General features: G+C 41.1%; 1 protein-coding gene and 1 long non-coding RNA gene across 4 annotated transcripts in view; one reads left to right on the top strand and one right to left on the bottom strand.

Annotated features, from left to right (window-relative positions):
- Positions 1 to 409: 409 nt before the first annotated feature.
- Positions 410 to 2,271, bottom strand: LOC120863628. The gene is made up of 3 exons (XR_005721051.1): positions 2,119 to 2,271; positions 999 to 1,147; positions 410 to 449 (listed from the first exon to the last, which is right to left on the bottom strand). It is a non-coding gene; the product is annotated as an uncharacterized LOC120863628 (long non-coding RNA).
- A 2,970-nt stretch (positions 2,272 to 5,241) lies between these two features.
- The window catches only part of LOC120863524 (E3 ubiquitin-protein ligase UHRF2), a 75,303-nt gene continuing 64,816 nt past the window's right edge, over positions 5,242 to 15,728 (top strand). The window contains exons 1-2 of one of the 3 annotated variants that reach the window (XR_005721033.1): positions 5,242 to 5,767; positions 12,189 to 12,422. Coding sequence is in view for 1 of the 3 variants with exons in the window: in XM_040239877.1 (XP_040095811.1) it covers positions 5,615 to 5,767; positions 12,189 to 12,422 (387 nt within the window). In the remaining 2 variants the exon portion in view is untranslated. The remainder of the gene's footprint in view (positions 5,768 to 12,188; positions 12,423 to 15,728) is intronic. The other 2 variants (XR_005721031.1, XM_040239877.1) reach the window with 2 other exon arrangements.

Here is a 15,728-nt window from a genome sequence, read left to right as displayed (position 1 = left end):
TTCTTCTTCACTTTCTGCCATAAGGGTGGTGTCATCTGATATCTGAGGTTACTGATATTTCTCCCAGCAATCTTGATTTCAGCTTGTACTTCATCCAGCCTGGCATTTCGCATGATGTGCTCTGTATATAAGTTAAATAAGCAGGGTGACAATATACAGCCTCGATGAACTCCTTTCCCGATTTGGAACCAGTCTGTTGTTCCACGTCCAGTTCTAACTGTTGCTTCTTGACCTGCATACAGATTTCTTAGGAGGCAGGTCAGGTGGTCCAGTATTCCCATCTTTTTAAGAATTTTCCACAGTTTATTGTGTGATCCACACAGTCAAAGGCTTTGGCGTAGTCAATACAGCAGAAGTAGATGTTTTTCTGTAACTCTCTTGCTTTCTCGATGATACAATGGATGTTGGCAATTTGACTTCTGGTTCCTCTGCCTTTTCTAATGTGGAATCTAAAAAAATTAAAGCAAACTAGTAAGTATAACAAAACAGATAAGGAGAACAAGCTAGGTGTTACCGCTGGGGAGAGGGTAGGAAGGAGAGGCAAATAGAGGTAGGAGATTAAGAGATACAAACTACTAAAACTATAACTATAAAATAAATAAGCTACAAGGGTATATTTTACAGCACAGGAAATATAGTCAATACGTTATAGTACCTATAAATGGACTAGAACCTTTAAAATTGTGAATCACTACGTTGTATATTTGAAATTTACATAGTATATCAACTATAACTCAATTGGAAGAAAAAAGGAGAGAAAGGCTATGGGCCAAGGTATAGGGAACTGAAAGAATATATATGAATCTAGGACTGTAAAAATGTTACAATTCCTAGACCCAAAGCAACAAAAGAAGGGAGAAGTTTCAAGAACATGAATAAGTAAGTCATGCTAGTGAGTCACTTTCAGAGAAAGTCACTTTGGGAGAAATAGTTACTTCCTTAGCCAGGAAGGCTAAGACACTGTTCAGGGAGAAAACCAGGGGAATAAATATACTGACCTCACTCCTTTCCCATTCTGCAGTGTTCCTGTCTGTGCTTCCTCTCCATTGGCCAGACTCAGTTGGAAGTTGGAAGTATGAAAGCACTGACCCCATCTACATACTCTCTGTCTTTGGACTTCAGGACAGTGGGCAGGTAGAGAGTGGTCCTGGAGGAGTGAAAGGAAGGTAATCATAAAAAATGTGCAGATAAAAAGGTGGTAATAAAAACCTTAGAGACCAGAATAAAATGCACTCTATGTGTGTGTGTGCGTGTGTATGTGTGTGTGTGTGTGTGTGTGTGTGTTGACCAGTTGAGAAAAGGAGATATTCTGAGGGGTGATAAGATTCTAGAATAATTAGTTCTACAATCAATTTTTATTTTCTGTTTTTGCCTCTTTTGATTTGAACGAATATTGAATCATGACTGATGGCATAAACTTTAGTATTTGCTTCTCATCCATGTAAATAATTCCTCTTTTCTTTCCTTGTTCACATCCAGGTTGTTTCAGCTACACATCTGATAATAAGGTATGGTATGTCAGAACTGTCTCATATTATGATTTTTGTCAGAGAACTTCTATCTTGTTTTTAAAATGGGGCAACTTCCTAAGTAGACAACAGCATTGCAAGGAAAGAGAGAAAATCTTTACAACATGTACTGTGTGAATAAACACAAAAGGATGTATTTTGTTACACATAAAATCACTGTTTGTGGTTATTTATAGGCTAAGTAACTTAGTATACATAAAATCTATGTTTCCGGATATAATTCATTTGATCTGCACAGGACAAATAATATATTTTCTGGGTCTTAACATCTCTAAGCCCTGTCCTATCAATCATTTGGGATCTATACTGACTAGATTAACACATATCCTATATAATCCCAGTAGATAACCAATTTTGACAGTTAATTTCCTCCTCTCCCCACCCTCACCAAGAGTTCTCCATGGAAGACGCACTACATTAAGAAGGACAAATTGTATCATGGAAGCGAGTACCAGAGGTCTTGATCAGTTCCTCCTTCAGAACTTCCCTCCAAAACTTTGACCTTGTATTTCCAGCTGTCACATAGATATCTCCATCTAGGTGTATTTTAGATGCATTTCAAATGCTATACAGTGCAAACGGAACTCACTTTATTTTCCCAGTTTGCTTTCTCTTCTAGTCATAAGCATTATCATCTACCAAAACCATCATTTAAGTCTCCCAAACTAGAAACACTGGGCTGGAAGAAGCACAAGCTGGAATCAAGATTACTGGGAGAAATATCAATAACCTCAGATATGCAGATGACACCACCCTTATGGTAGAAAGTGAAGAAGAATTAAAAAGCCTCTTGATGAAAGTGAAAGAGGAGAGTGAAAAAGTTGGCTTAAAGCTCAACATTCAGAAAACGAAGATCATGGCATCTGGTCCCATCACTTCATGGGAAATAGATGGGAAAACAGTGGAAACAGTGGCTGACTATATTTTTGGGCTCCAAAATCACTGCAGATGGTGATGCAGCCATGAAATTAAAAGACGCTTACTCCTTGGAAGGAAAGTTATGACCAACCTAGATAGCATATTCAAAAGCAGAGATATTATTTTGCCAACAAAGGTCCGTCTAGTCAAGGCTATGGTTTTTCCAGTGGTCATATATGGACATGAGAGTTGGACTGTGAAGAAAGCTGAGCGCCGAAGAATTGGTGCTTTTGAAGTGTGGTGTTGGAGAAGACTGTTGAGAGTCCACTGGACTGCAAGGAGATCCAACCAGTCCATCCTAAAGGAGATCAGTCCTGGGTGTTCTTTGGAAGGACTGATGCTGAAGCTGAAACTCCAATACTTTGGCCACCTCATGCGAAGAGTTGACTCATTGGAAAAGACCCTGAGGCTGGGAGGGATTGAGAGCAGGAGGAGAAGGGGACAACAGAAGATGAGATGGCTGGATGGCATCACCGACTTGATGAACGTGAGTTTGAGTGAACTCCGGGAGTTGGTGATGGACAGGAAGGCCTGGCGTGCTGTGATTCATGGGCTTGCAAAGAGTCAGACAAGACTGAACGACTGAACTGAACTGAACTGAAGCTAGAAACGAGAATTATTCTTAGCATTTTCTTCATTCCTCATATCCACACATTCTGCAAGGCTGATAGGCTTGATTTTCTAGAATACTCTAGAATCTACCCTTTCCTCTCTCACCCACTGCCACAAATTTCACCAAAACTGACACAATTACCTCTTCAGTAAGCTTTCTGACAGCATTCCACCTCTAAGCCCCCCACTTAGTTTTTCCCTAAGGCATCCTTCCACATTCCTTCTGCTGTCTTTCCAAAGGCCTATTTAATCACAACAGTGGGCCCCTGTAAAAACCTTAATTTCTCCCTGGGGCCCACAAAATATACTGCTTTGAATGTTAAGCTTCACACTCTGCTCTTCTCCATTTAGTCAAACTTTCTCTTACATGCAATTCCTACTGGACTGCAAAATTGTGTATCGTCAGTCTTTGCTTAAACACTCTCTCCTCTGAGGGCATTCTGTACTTAACTAAATCTTCTCCATAAGAGCACAAAAATAATTGGTTGTGTACCAGCTAGGGATAGGCACTATGCTGAACCCTCTACACTCTTTAGACATTACAAGCACCATTTTACATTGAAGAAACTGAAGTAAACAATCTCTCCAAGATCATATTTTAAGTAAAGAGCAAAACTGAGTTCACAATTCAGGCCTATCTCAATCTGTGAACTGATTATTTAAATACCATCTACCTTATAGTATACCATTTAACTCAGGTCAAGGTGTACCCCTGTCTTCAAGCTCACAGATTATTCTAGTCCCTCATCTCTAACTCTAGTCTCTCATGTCTAATTGTTGCTTTAATCAAAAGCAGACTATTTAGTACTAAATTATTCTTTAATATTTTCATGCTTTCTAAATCTTATCTCAACTGGATTGTAAATTCTTTGTAAGCAGAAAATTAGAAAAAAGTTTTCTTAATATGCTTCCACAGTGGCATAGGATATCGTATAATAGCAAATAGCTATCCCTTATTGGGACAGGTTATAAGCGTGCTTAATAGTTACACATGTAATGAATACTCAGTATTTGCTTTACTTAGGAGCAGACAAGATGAATCATATCTAGAAGATACAGCGAATGTAAAATTTCCAACAAGAGCAGAGACCAAGTCTCTATAGGTATTCCATTTTTTTTTCTGTCCCTCCCCTGTTGGGCCATCTTTTTTTTTTTTCCCAATCATACTATTGGATCTCTGTATGGCAATTATTTCAAGTGGTTATAACAAAAATGCTGCTTTGCCTTTATGCTAATAATTTGCACCAGTCTGAATAGTCAAGTTATGGATTTTGGCAAATATTAAGTTCAAATCTTTTATATATGTATAATTTTATAATGCTCTCTTTCTTCTTATTTGAAGTAAGCGCACTGTTTGATGTCTTAGGTAACGTGCTTTGGGCCTATTTCTGATAATTTATTCCTAGTAGGATCTCTGGACTTCTTCAGAGGTGTGTAATTTTGCATCCTTTAAAAGCATTATCCACGACCCTGCAGTCCCTCAGCCCAAATGCCGGGTAACTCAGGTCCACAATCGGTAACCGCGAAGGGCCCTCCCGGCGGCGGCACCAACACTTCTGAGGCCTGAGGCGCAGCGGGCCCGAAGAGAAGATCCCAGCAGGCCCTTAGCCTGCCCGCCTAGGGCCGCCACCTCAGCTCAGCGGCGGGAAACCCCAGGATGCGCGTTTCCGCGCGAAGGCAGCATTCGGGCCTGGCGGGAAACGACTTCGCGAAGCAGGAGGGTCCCCAGGGTCTTGACTGGGTGGCCGGCCCAGCCAGGCCGCGTGGCTGACAGTGTCTGGCAAAGAGCGGTGGAGCGGGTTCATTTCCTGACGTGATTTCTCACAAATTTAGGCTGCACCCGCACGCACGCACTCGCCTTTTCTTGATCACACAAGTGCACGTCACAATTTCTTATCTTTGGTGTGTTTTTGAGACCACAGAACCGAATCCGCTAAGCCTGAGGAGTCGCTGGCGCCCTGGGTAGCGAAACCTGGACCAAAGCGGGAATCCGTGTGGGCGGCCTTGTAACCGCCAGACACCCCAAGGCTAGAGGGCGTGTCCAAGGCCCAGGTGCAGGCGGAGGCGCAAGTAACGGCTCTCGGCGGTCCCGCCCCTCTGTCGCGTCCTCCCGGCTCCCTCCCATTTTAGTTCCCTCTGGTCTACAGCCTCTTCCCTAGTTGCTACCTCTTTAAGGCGGAGCCCGGTGTAGATCTCGCGAGATCAGGGTTGGCGCCGTGACCTCCATGTGGGAGCTAGAGCTCTATAAGTAAACACTCCGCGCAGCGCAGACAAGGCTGCTTCCTATTTGTGAGGCAGGGGCTGCAATAGCAACCGAGCTTCCGACTGGTTTCGTTTTCCTTCCCTCTCCAGCTCTGTTGGGTGGGCGCACGGTCTAGGATTCACCGCCGCCTGTCGGGCCCGGCGCCTGGTCAGTCTTCCTCCCTTGTGCGCGCGCTCGCCGGCCAGCCGCTGAGAACCAGAGCCGCCGGGGAAGCGGCGCGGGCCGGGCGGGGCGCGGCGCCCGGAGCGCAGGGGTAGACAAAGCGGAGCCGGCCCCTTCTCCCGGCGCCGAGATGTGGATCCAGGTTCGCACCATCGACGGCTCGCAGACGCGCACCATTGAGGACGTGTCTCGGAAAGCCACAATTGAGGAACTGCGCGAGCGGGTGTGGGCGCTGTTCGACGTACGGCCCGAGTGCCAGCGCCTCTTCTACCGGGGCAAGCAGGTAAGGCGCGCCCAACACACTTCTCTGGAAGCCCTAGCAAGGGCAGCGGGATGCTTGGGTTGGGCGGGCCGGAGGGCTTGGTGTACCGCGCGCACAGAGCGCACCTGGCTCCACTTCGGCTGGGCAGCCCGCGAGGCTCAGAGTGCGGCCCTGGGCCCGCCTGTGGGGCGCGGCGGGGTCCCGGCCACCCGAGTTGCAGGTGCGCTTGGCGGGGTCGGAGGCGGGGGCGCCCCGAGCGCCGAGACCTACCGCCCTTGCCAAGCCGGTCAGCAGCCGCAGGCACAGCTCGCCAGAGTGCCTGGGGTCCCTCCTTTCCCGCGCTTGGTGGGCTCCCTGGCCCCTGGAGGGCGGGGAGAGCAGCGGGCTTTGGCGGCCATGCCGAAGTGCGGGTGGGGAGGGCAGGAGGCTCCGGCTCCCGGCCGTGCTGACCCGGCTAACGGCTCGTATCGCTTCCGTACCTCAGACGCGCTGCCGACTCCCAAGTGGGAGGGGAAACTTACATATTGCTCCCTATGGGGCACAAGATTGTAAGTCCGCCTCCTCACTGTGGAAGGGATTTGTATACACTGAAGATTCGAAGGGTTTCCAGAACTTCTGCTTCCCCACCCCACCTCCTTTCCTAGAATCGAATCTGTCGTAGGGGAGATTAGAGACCTGCTGAAGAAGCTGTTGGTGTAACCCGGGACCAGGCTTAAACTGCCCAGTTTGGGCCAAGGAGGTTGTTCGAAGAGTGAAAAGCAGTACAAAAGATTTGTTTTGCTCTTATCCTTCACCTTCTACTAGAACCCTCACTCAAGCTTTTGACACAGTAATTGGAGCATAGCCAGCGGTACACACTTGAAGGCGAAAGTGTTTTTTGGCGGTGAGGTTGCCTGTGGGCGTCGCTGGTAGTTGGCCTTGGTCTGGCCCATTGAAGATTTTTCCTACTCACATGGTCTGTATCAAGAGACTCAGACCCGTCCTATCTTTATCTTTTTCTTTTTTAAAAAATGTTAATCAAGTAAAGAAGTTGGCATCCTCCAGCTGATCATAGTTTGGCTCCAGTCCTGTTGTTTGAAATAAGTGTAACTCTCTTTGATTTGGTAGAAGTAGCCTTTTTTTCCTACAGCTTAGTGTTTGAAAGGAATATTTTTCTCCCCTTCGTAGGCTTACCATTTGAAACTGTCCAGAAATTTTAGAGTAATGAGATTACACTCTGAGAGAGAAAGAGCCAGGGATTGTTTTAAGTAAGAAATATCGTGGGCTTCCCAGGGAATGCAGGGGACACAGTTTGATCCTGGGTGGGGAAGATCCCCTGGCCGAGGAAATGGCAACCCACGCCACTATTCTTGCCTGGGAAATCCTACGGATAGAGGAGCCTGGCAGTCCATTGGGTCAGAAAGAATTGGACACGACTTAGCGACTAAACAACAACAGCAAGAGATGGCATCATTGATAGTAGTTTTATATTGATCTTCTAGCGTTTGACTTACAAAAACAGCTGTTCGATTTAAACTTTGCTTTAAAAATAAATGTATGTGTATTAAACTCTATGTAACTTTATATCGCTGTGCCTCCTGTGGCTAATACCTTTTTTATCTTTTGATCAAAAGTGAAAAGAATGTAATCAAGTCTATTGAATTTTATTTTCTAGCTAGGGACAATAGTACATAAATTCCCAGGATACTTTTTAGCTTCACCAGAGATAGAAATGAAGCATGAATATGTATTCTCAGGCAACGCCTCTTAGCGTCTAATAATAAAAATACGGTAAAAAGAAAATGTGCCCCTGGCTGTCTTGAGGGAAAGGAAGGGATTGTGATAAATTCAAGGCAACAGAGTACATTTTCAGGACACCACGAAGCTATTCCAGGCTCATGGGAAAACTGCTGAGGATAACAACCTTATGTACCTCTTAGCCCAGGACAGTTGAAACTCTCTGCTTTTGATTTCTCTATAACAGTAGACAAGTAGGAATTAGGAATGGACCTTGGGTTCCTACTTAGTTGGAGACAGAAGAAAGATAGGGCTCCAGGTGTTTATTTACGAGCTGACAAGTAGCCATGGAGTGATTATTATCTCTCTTCTCCTTTGGAAATACAGTCTACAGTCCTTGGACAAGATAGTGTGTCTGTAGTAGGCTTCTATTGGATTGGTGTCAAAGACCTGCCCTTATCCTGTAAAATGCTCTTTTGAGAGTCAAAAGGAGAAAGGGCATAATAGATCGATGCTACCTTTGAAAGTCAAAATGGAGAGAGAGCAAGGCTGTAAATTCCAGGTAAAGTAGGGTAATCTCATTTGGATATGGTTCTCTGAGAAGCTGAATTTGCACCCTGGAGGTCGGAATTTTTTTAAGGAAGAGTTATATTGGTGAATCTCTAAATCTTTGAGAAGTCAAGAGTTTTGTGCTTATTAGGAAAACACACTCCTTCCTCAGGATACGTTACTGCCACATAATGAAAAATGTCATAAATTTAAAAAAAGCATTTACAGTGTCCATGATGTAAATTGCCTCCTCCTCCACCTTTGTATGTTAGGTCTCCTGCTTTTAATCTTTGATAAAACATCAGAATCACTTGGTGGATATTTATTATAGATGTTCACTTCACCCTAAAATTGCAAGTGGTTGAATTTAACAAGACCCCAAGGGAGATACTGATGAACACCAGAGTTTGAAAATGCATTTTGTAGGAAGTCAGCCTCATACTAGTTTCTTACTGTTCAGAGTATGGTCCCTGGATCTGTAGGACCAGCAGCATTAGCTTCACCTGACCAGCCCCAATGTACTAGAACCTGTATTTTAACAAGGTCCCCAGGTGGTCGGTACGCAAATGAAGCTTGAGCAGCACTGTAATTGTGTGATTGACTCTACTTTTGAGAGTCAAAATGGGGAGAGCAGCAATTCTGGGCTGTAAGTTCCAGTTAAAGTAGGGTAACCTCATTTAGATATTCTATGAGAGGTTGAGTTTGCTCCCTGGTGGTTTGTTTAAGAAAGAGTTGTATTGGTGGATCTCTAAATTTTTGAGAATCCGAGCTTTTCCTACTCTGAAAGGATTCTCTTCGCTCTTCTCTTCCCTGTATCATTGTAGGAACTCTTAGAGTAGATTGTAGATGTGAAGCATGAACCAGAAGAAAGAAAGTTTTCTTTTGCCCCTGTACTCAGTTTTCACGTGCAGTACAAAGTAAAAGTGTTTGCCTACTTGAAAGAGCGGGGAGGGGCGGGGGGTTGGTGGTGGGGTGTGTGTTTGTAGTATATATGCTGTGAAAGGTAGATGAAAGTTAGTAATTGTCTCCACCTGCATGCCTTATCAATAGCCTCTTGGGAATGACTTCTCTGCCTTCTGAGCCACTGCCATTTGGTGTTTGCTTCCTAGTTTGCATCACAGTTGTAATTCTTACTGTTACCTATAATTTCTTAACTTCAACTCAATTCAAAGAAAAAAATTATAGGACTATTCCTGCCTCTTTAATATTATAAATTCTTCAGCCATATCTTCTGGAATGGCAGTTCTCAAACATATTCTACAATGAGACATTCATTAGTTAAATGCCTGAAACTCATAAGTGTAAGTTTCAAATTACCAATCTGTTTCTCCCCCACTCAGCATAATTTAAGTGCAGGTAATTTTCAGTCTATACTTTGTTAAATTTGGGAGGACTTTAGTACTTTTATTATTCAGTTGGCTGCATGGCTCCTGGAGAAGGGAATGGCTACCCGCTCCAATATTCTTGCATGGAGAATCCCATGGACAGAGGAGCCTAATGGGCTACAGTCCCTGCGGTGCTGAAGAATCAGACATGGCTAAGTGACTTTCACTTTCAGAATCTTAGTTCCCTAAACAAGGAGTGTACTGCCCTTGGCAGTAGAATCCTAACAACTGGACCACCAGGGAATTCTTGGTACTTTTAAAGTAACAAATCATTCCAACAGTCTTCACAACTCTGCACAACAGCAAAACTCTGTGGAACTTGCTATGCAGTGGATGGATAATCACTATTTCAGAAAAACTTTTGAGAGTGCCTATGAATTAGGAAAGGACTCATCATCTGGGTAAAAGTGGCTATCCTAGCAAGCATAACTGATTGAGGAACAGTGGTTACAGGTTACTGTGGGCCTGATTTCTATTATACGGCTTCATATAGGTATCTTCATTTGGGGGAATGTCCTACCAGTTAGTTTTCATGTTCTGTGCTGTTAGGTTTTTTTTTTTTTTTTTTTTTTGGTGGGGTGGGGATGCTGTTGGAGACAGGCAAAATGAAGGTGTGAACGTGTAGTTTTTTGCTTATTGAGGTTTTCCCAGTAGTTGAGGATTAAGAGTTCTTGTTTTTCTAATCAGATAAGCCATGTTAACATCCTATCCTGAAAAGGGCTTATCTGCTTACTGACTTGGGAGACTCTTTAGACTTATTTGAAAGAAGCATGTTAGCTAGTCTGTTAGATAATGTCTCCTTTAATTCCACTATTGGGAAATTTTAATTTCTCAAATCCTTGTTCTGTTTAACAGTTGTGAACACCTGTGATGTGTTCAGCTCAGTCACGTCTGACTCTCTGACACCCCATGCACTATTGCACACCAGGTTTCCCTGACTGTCACCAACTCTCAGAGTCTGTTCAAACTCATGTCCATCAAGTTGGTGATGCCATGCAACCATCTCCCATCCAACCATCTCATCTTCTGTTGTCCCCTTCTCCTCCTGCCTTCAATCTTTCCCAGCATCAAGGTCTTTCCAATGAGTCGGTTCTTCGCATCAGGTGGCCAAAGTATTGGAGTTTCTGCTTCAGTATCAGTCCTTCCCATGAATATTCAGGACTAATTTCCTTTAGGATTGACTGCTTTGATCTCTTTGCAGTCCTGTAATGTGTAGGATTGTTCTAAGTAAGTTTTGGATTGCTTGAATTAAAGGTACTTATTTAATATACACTAGTAAGTTTGTCATTCAAAGACAGATTTTTATTCTTGTCTCTTTGGTTGACTTCTCACATATGGCCTTATTGTGTTAGAGCTGTGGATGGTGACAGAGATTACATACAAAGGGAAACATGACTAGGGATTAAATTGGTTGTATTTCCTGGGAAATGATAGTTCTGAGCCTTACGGAGTTTAGTGAAATGGCCAACTAAATTGTATAAAGAAACAAAATGGAGACTTAGTTTGCTAGGGCTTCCATAACAAAGTATCAAACCCTAGGTGCCTTAAGAGACATACTTTGTCCCACATTTCTGTTAGCTGTAAGCCCAAAGTCAACTTGTCAGCAGGGCCATGCTATACTCTAGGGGAGAATCCTTTCTTGCTTCCTTCAAACATCTTCTTAATGTTTTGATAGCAATCCTTGGTGTTCTTGTCTTGTAGATACATCATTCCAGTATGTTACTGTTTTCTCCACATGTTTGTCCAAATTTCAACTTCTGGGACACTAATCATATTAGTGTCCACCCTTACCTAGGGACTAGCTTAGGGTCCACCCTTATCTAGATGCTAGTTTTAACTTGATAACCTCTGTTAAGATCCTATTTCCAGATAAATATGTTCACATTCTGAGTTACTTGGGATTAGAACTTCAACATATTTGGGAGGAGTGAGGGTGGGAATGGTGGATGCAATTCAGTCCTTTATAAAAACCTTGCCAAAATATGGATAAGTTACAAGATAATTTGTTCACTACTCACTAGTCATCCTGGAATACTTTTCATAATTCAACTTGATCACCTTTACAGAAAACTGAGCAAGTTGGAGTAGCATGAGCAAGCATTGTAATCATTCATGCTTGAATTTTTTTCTACTTGGTTTTTAAAGTTACTGCTTCAGAAAGATAAAATGGTTAACTAAATGTCTTTATGAACACAAAGTTATAAAGCAATTCACTTTGAAAATTCACCTTTTGTTTCTTGTAGTGGATTCATTAAAATGCATAGAACTTGTTGAAGATGAGTTTTTCTGCCTAGATGATGAGATCACAGCAGCAGTGATAATATTTGGTTTCAGTGGCTGTCTGTTTTCCCTGTAGTTTACATAGAATGATTCCTAAGAATTTATTGAGGTTCTGAGAAGATGCTTCCCAAGTGGCGCAGTAGTAAAGAATTCGCCTGCCAATGCGGGAGACACAGGAGGTGTGAGTTCAATCCCTGGGTTGGGAATATCCCCTGGAATAGGAAATGGCAATCCATTCCAGTATTCTTGCCTGGAAAATTCCATTGACAGAGGGGCCTGGCAGGCTACAGTCCATAGGGTCGCAAAGAATCGGATATGACTGAGTGCACACACAGACAAACTGCGAAGATGCTGACATCAGAGGCCATAGGAATGGCTTCAAGACCACTAAATTGTAATGCTGAGAATTTTATATTAATATTTGACTAGGGCATTTGGGTAACTAAGGATGTACAAAGATCGAGTTTTGAGAGAAGCATTTTAATCTTTTTCTGTCCTTTTTTTTTTTCTAGTTGGAAAATGGATATACTTTATTTGACTATGATGTTGGACTTAATGATATAATTCAGCTACTAGTTCGCCCAGACCCTGACCTTCCTAGCACATCAAAACAGACTGATATACAGGCCAAACCCTGTTCTAATAGTCCACCTAAAGTAAAGAAAACCCCAAGGGTGGGACCTTCCAGTCAGCCGTCTACATCAACTCGTGATTTTCTTATTGATCCTGGCATTGGACTATATAAGGTATGTTGTCTTCCTCAGACTTCTTGTTAATTGTGAGAATATAGATGTATTCTCTTCAGGATGCTGTGAATAAGTGGACATTGATTGCCATTTGAAAGTAAAGATTGGAGTTAATATTTTAACTTTTTAAAAAGTAATATTGAAAAAACAGTGAAATTTATGTAGACATACTATACTCAGTGGTTCAGAAAGCAAACACCTGTGTAATTCCGCCAAGGTTACATAGTTGCTTTCTGAAGCCTCTTGTATGCCCCTACCAGAGTACATCTCACTCTCTCCCTCTCAGAAGTAAACTACTTGTTCTGTCGTCCATGATCATTCCATTTTTCTTTAGTGTTACTAGTTATCTCTAAACAACATTTTGTATTGCCTACATTTGAAATTTTTCACATGTGGCTATATTTTTTCACTGTTTGCATTATTCCATTTTATTAACATACCATAATACATTTATCTAACCCATGATGAATAGATATTTGTGTTGTTTCCAGTTTTAGCTGTTATAAACTGTGCTGTTTTGAACCAACTGTGTGTATCATGGTACACATGTTCAAGAATTTCTTTAGGAATTTTTACCTAGAAATATCCCGGTGAAATTTCAGTGGAAACCATATCTGTAGACCACCTTGAGAAATTGACATCTTTACAATGTTGAGTCCCTTCATTATTGAAATGATAGATGTCTCCATTAATTTAGATCTTTGACACCTTTCTCAATTACTTTCCTCTTTACATACCTTTGATTTATTTCTAGTAGCTTTGTTTTTGATGTTATTATAAATGGTTACCTTTTAAAATTAGTTTGTTTGCTATATAGAAATGTGATTGATTTATTGACCTTTGTTATCTAGCAACTTCTTCAAATTCTAATAAATTTTGTAGAAATAACACTTTTGCTTCATCTTTATCCTTATATTTTTTCGTAATTCTTAATGGTTGAGGTAAACTGGGACCCAAACTTAATTTTTCAGAGCTTTTTCAAGGCTAAAAGTTAAAGATTGGTAGACAAAATGAATTACTTAAGAAATGCAAATTGAGATCTATGAAAAAATGCAAACAGATCCACAAAAAAGGAAAGAATCAAAACTGGTAAAGAGGTGTATCAAAGCACCTGGCCTGGCTGCACTACACTGAATTGCTTTAAACCTATAAAGAATAATAATATCTAAATTGAACCATAAGATTTTAAAAAAAGGAAAGCTTTCATTTGTTCTATAAATTTAGTATAACACTGATGCTGAAAACATGATTATAAAAGCACATTAATATCACTACATATTGATATAAAATCTCAAGTTATAGTTTGCAAATAAAGTAATAACTGTATATTAGAGGAACATACATTGACCAAGTGTGGTTTGTCAGGAAGTGGGATAGTTCATTGTTAGGAAACATTTTAATATAATTCATCATATTAATATAACCAAAGAAAACAAATGATCTAATCTGTTTTCTGCATCTAAATAAAAATTTGAATTTATTTCTGATTAAAAAAAAAATTCCTTAGTAAGAGGAACAGATGGAATAGATGAATATTTTAAACCATACCCAGCATCATGCTTAATGGTGGGGAAAAGCCACAAGCATTTCCATTAAAGATAGAACCAGACAAACAAGCCTGTTAATGCTATTATTTAATATCTTTCTAGAAGTTCTAGATAATACAGATAAGCAAAAAACAAAACATTGTAAATCCTGGAGAAGGCAGTCAATACTTAGGAATACCTGGTAAGCTGAGAAAATACATGAGAGCATTATGAGCCATTAGCAAAGTGCTGTTTAAATATCAATAGCTTTCCTTACTATAGTCATTTAATAAAAGAAAAAAATTATAGTAACAAAGCAAAAGTCTGGGAATAAACTTACATGATATATACAAAACATATAAATTAGTGCTTTTATATAATGTTCACAGTTCAGATCGAATTGTTAATATTGAAAGCGCACTTGCCAAATTGTCTATTTCATTCATTGGTTTCATCCCTCTTTCAGTAACCAAAACTTTCTACTTGATAATTTTTCACATTATTTAAAAAATAAAGTTGTTATTTTAGAACAGTTATAGATTTATAGCATAGTTGGGAAGATACTGCAGAGTTCCCATATATCCTACACCCAGTTTGCCATCTTACATTAGTGTGGCACATTTGTTACAATTAATGAACCATATCTCCTTAGCATTTATCTAATGTCTTTTATGTTCCAGAACCCCATCTAGGTTACCACATTACATTTATATTAGTTTTATACTAAACAGTCATCTCCTTAGGCTCCTCTAGGCTGTGGCAGTTTCTCAGACTTTGTTTTTGATGACTTTGACAATTTTGAGGTGTATTGGTCAGGTAGTTGTAAAATGCAACATTAGAATATATTTTCTTCATCGTTAGACTGAATTTACATACTTGGGGAGGAAGAACACAGAGGTAAAGTGCTATTTTCAATGCTCAGAGCTAAAGTGCTATTTTCAATGACACGTCTAGGGCACAATACTGTTGATGTTCTATTTTGTAATTATTTAAGTTTTAAATGAATAGTAACTTACCATTGTGAACCTTAATCACCTGGCTAAGATGGCGTTTGTCACATTTCTTCAGTGTCAAGTTATTCTACCCTATCCCCTTTTGCATACTGTGTTCTTTGAGATTAAGTCACTATATGTAGCCCACTCTTAACACATTATTGCTGCTGCTAAGTCGCTTCAGTCGTGTCTGACTCTGTGCGACCCCATAGCCGGCAGCCCACCAGGCTCCTCTGTCCCTGGATTCTCCAGGCAAGAATACTGGAGTGGGTTGCCATTTCCTTCTCCGTAACACATTATTGACTGGGGGATTTTTGCAGCAACTAAGGCCTGTGACCAGCAATTTGTTATGCAAGTGAATATTGAAAACATCCCTGCTGTGGTCAGTAATGTTCAGGTAAAAAAATATTCTGCATCTGTGTTTAATAAATTGTTAAAGAATGGAGAGTTAACCCTCCATATTTAAGGTCAGATTATCTACAAAAGTTATTAGGAATTCTTTTACGTGGGACACTTGTCTCTTCATTTTTTTGGTCATATATTTACACTAGTATGGATATTTTTTCTCCTGTGTCCTTTCCATATGCCCCCATTTGGGGTTTCTTTGAGTTTTGTTTTGTTAAAACCTTTCTGGCACTAGAAGGTGCTGCAGGCTCATCTTATGTGTTTTCTGCCCCAGTCCTGCAGTCAACCATTTCTCTAAGGAGCCTTAGTTCCTTTAATTGGAGAATGATATTGGAAGCTAATACCTAGGCTTTAGATATGCTCTTTGCTTCTGGCATGTCCTT

Source organism: Oryx dammah, unplaced genomic scaffold, assembly GCF_014754425.2.
Source record: "Oryx dammah isolate SB20612 unplaced genomic scaffold, SCBI_Odam_1.1 HiC_scaffold_1, whole genome shotgun sequence".
NCBI classification, from domain to species: Eukaryota; Metazoa; Chordata; class Mammalia; order Artiodactyla; family Bovidae; genus Oryx; species Oryx dammah.
The sequence above is the reverse complement of the archived record's forward strand: the minus strand, read 5'-3'. Positions and strand labels throughout refer to the sequence as shown.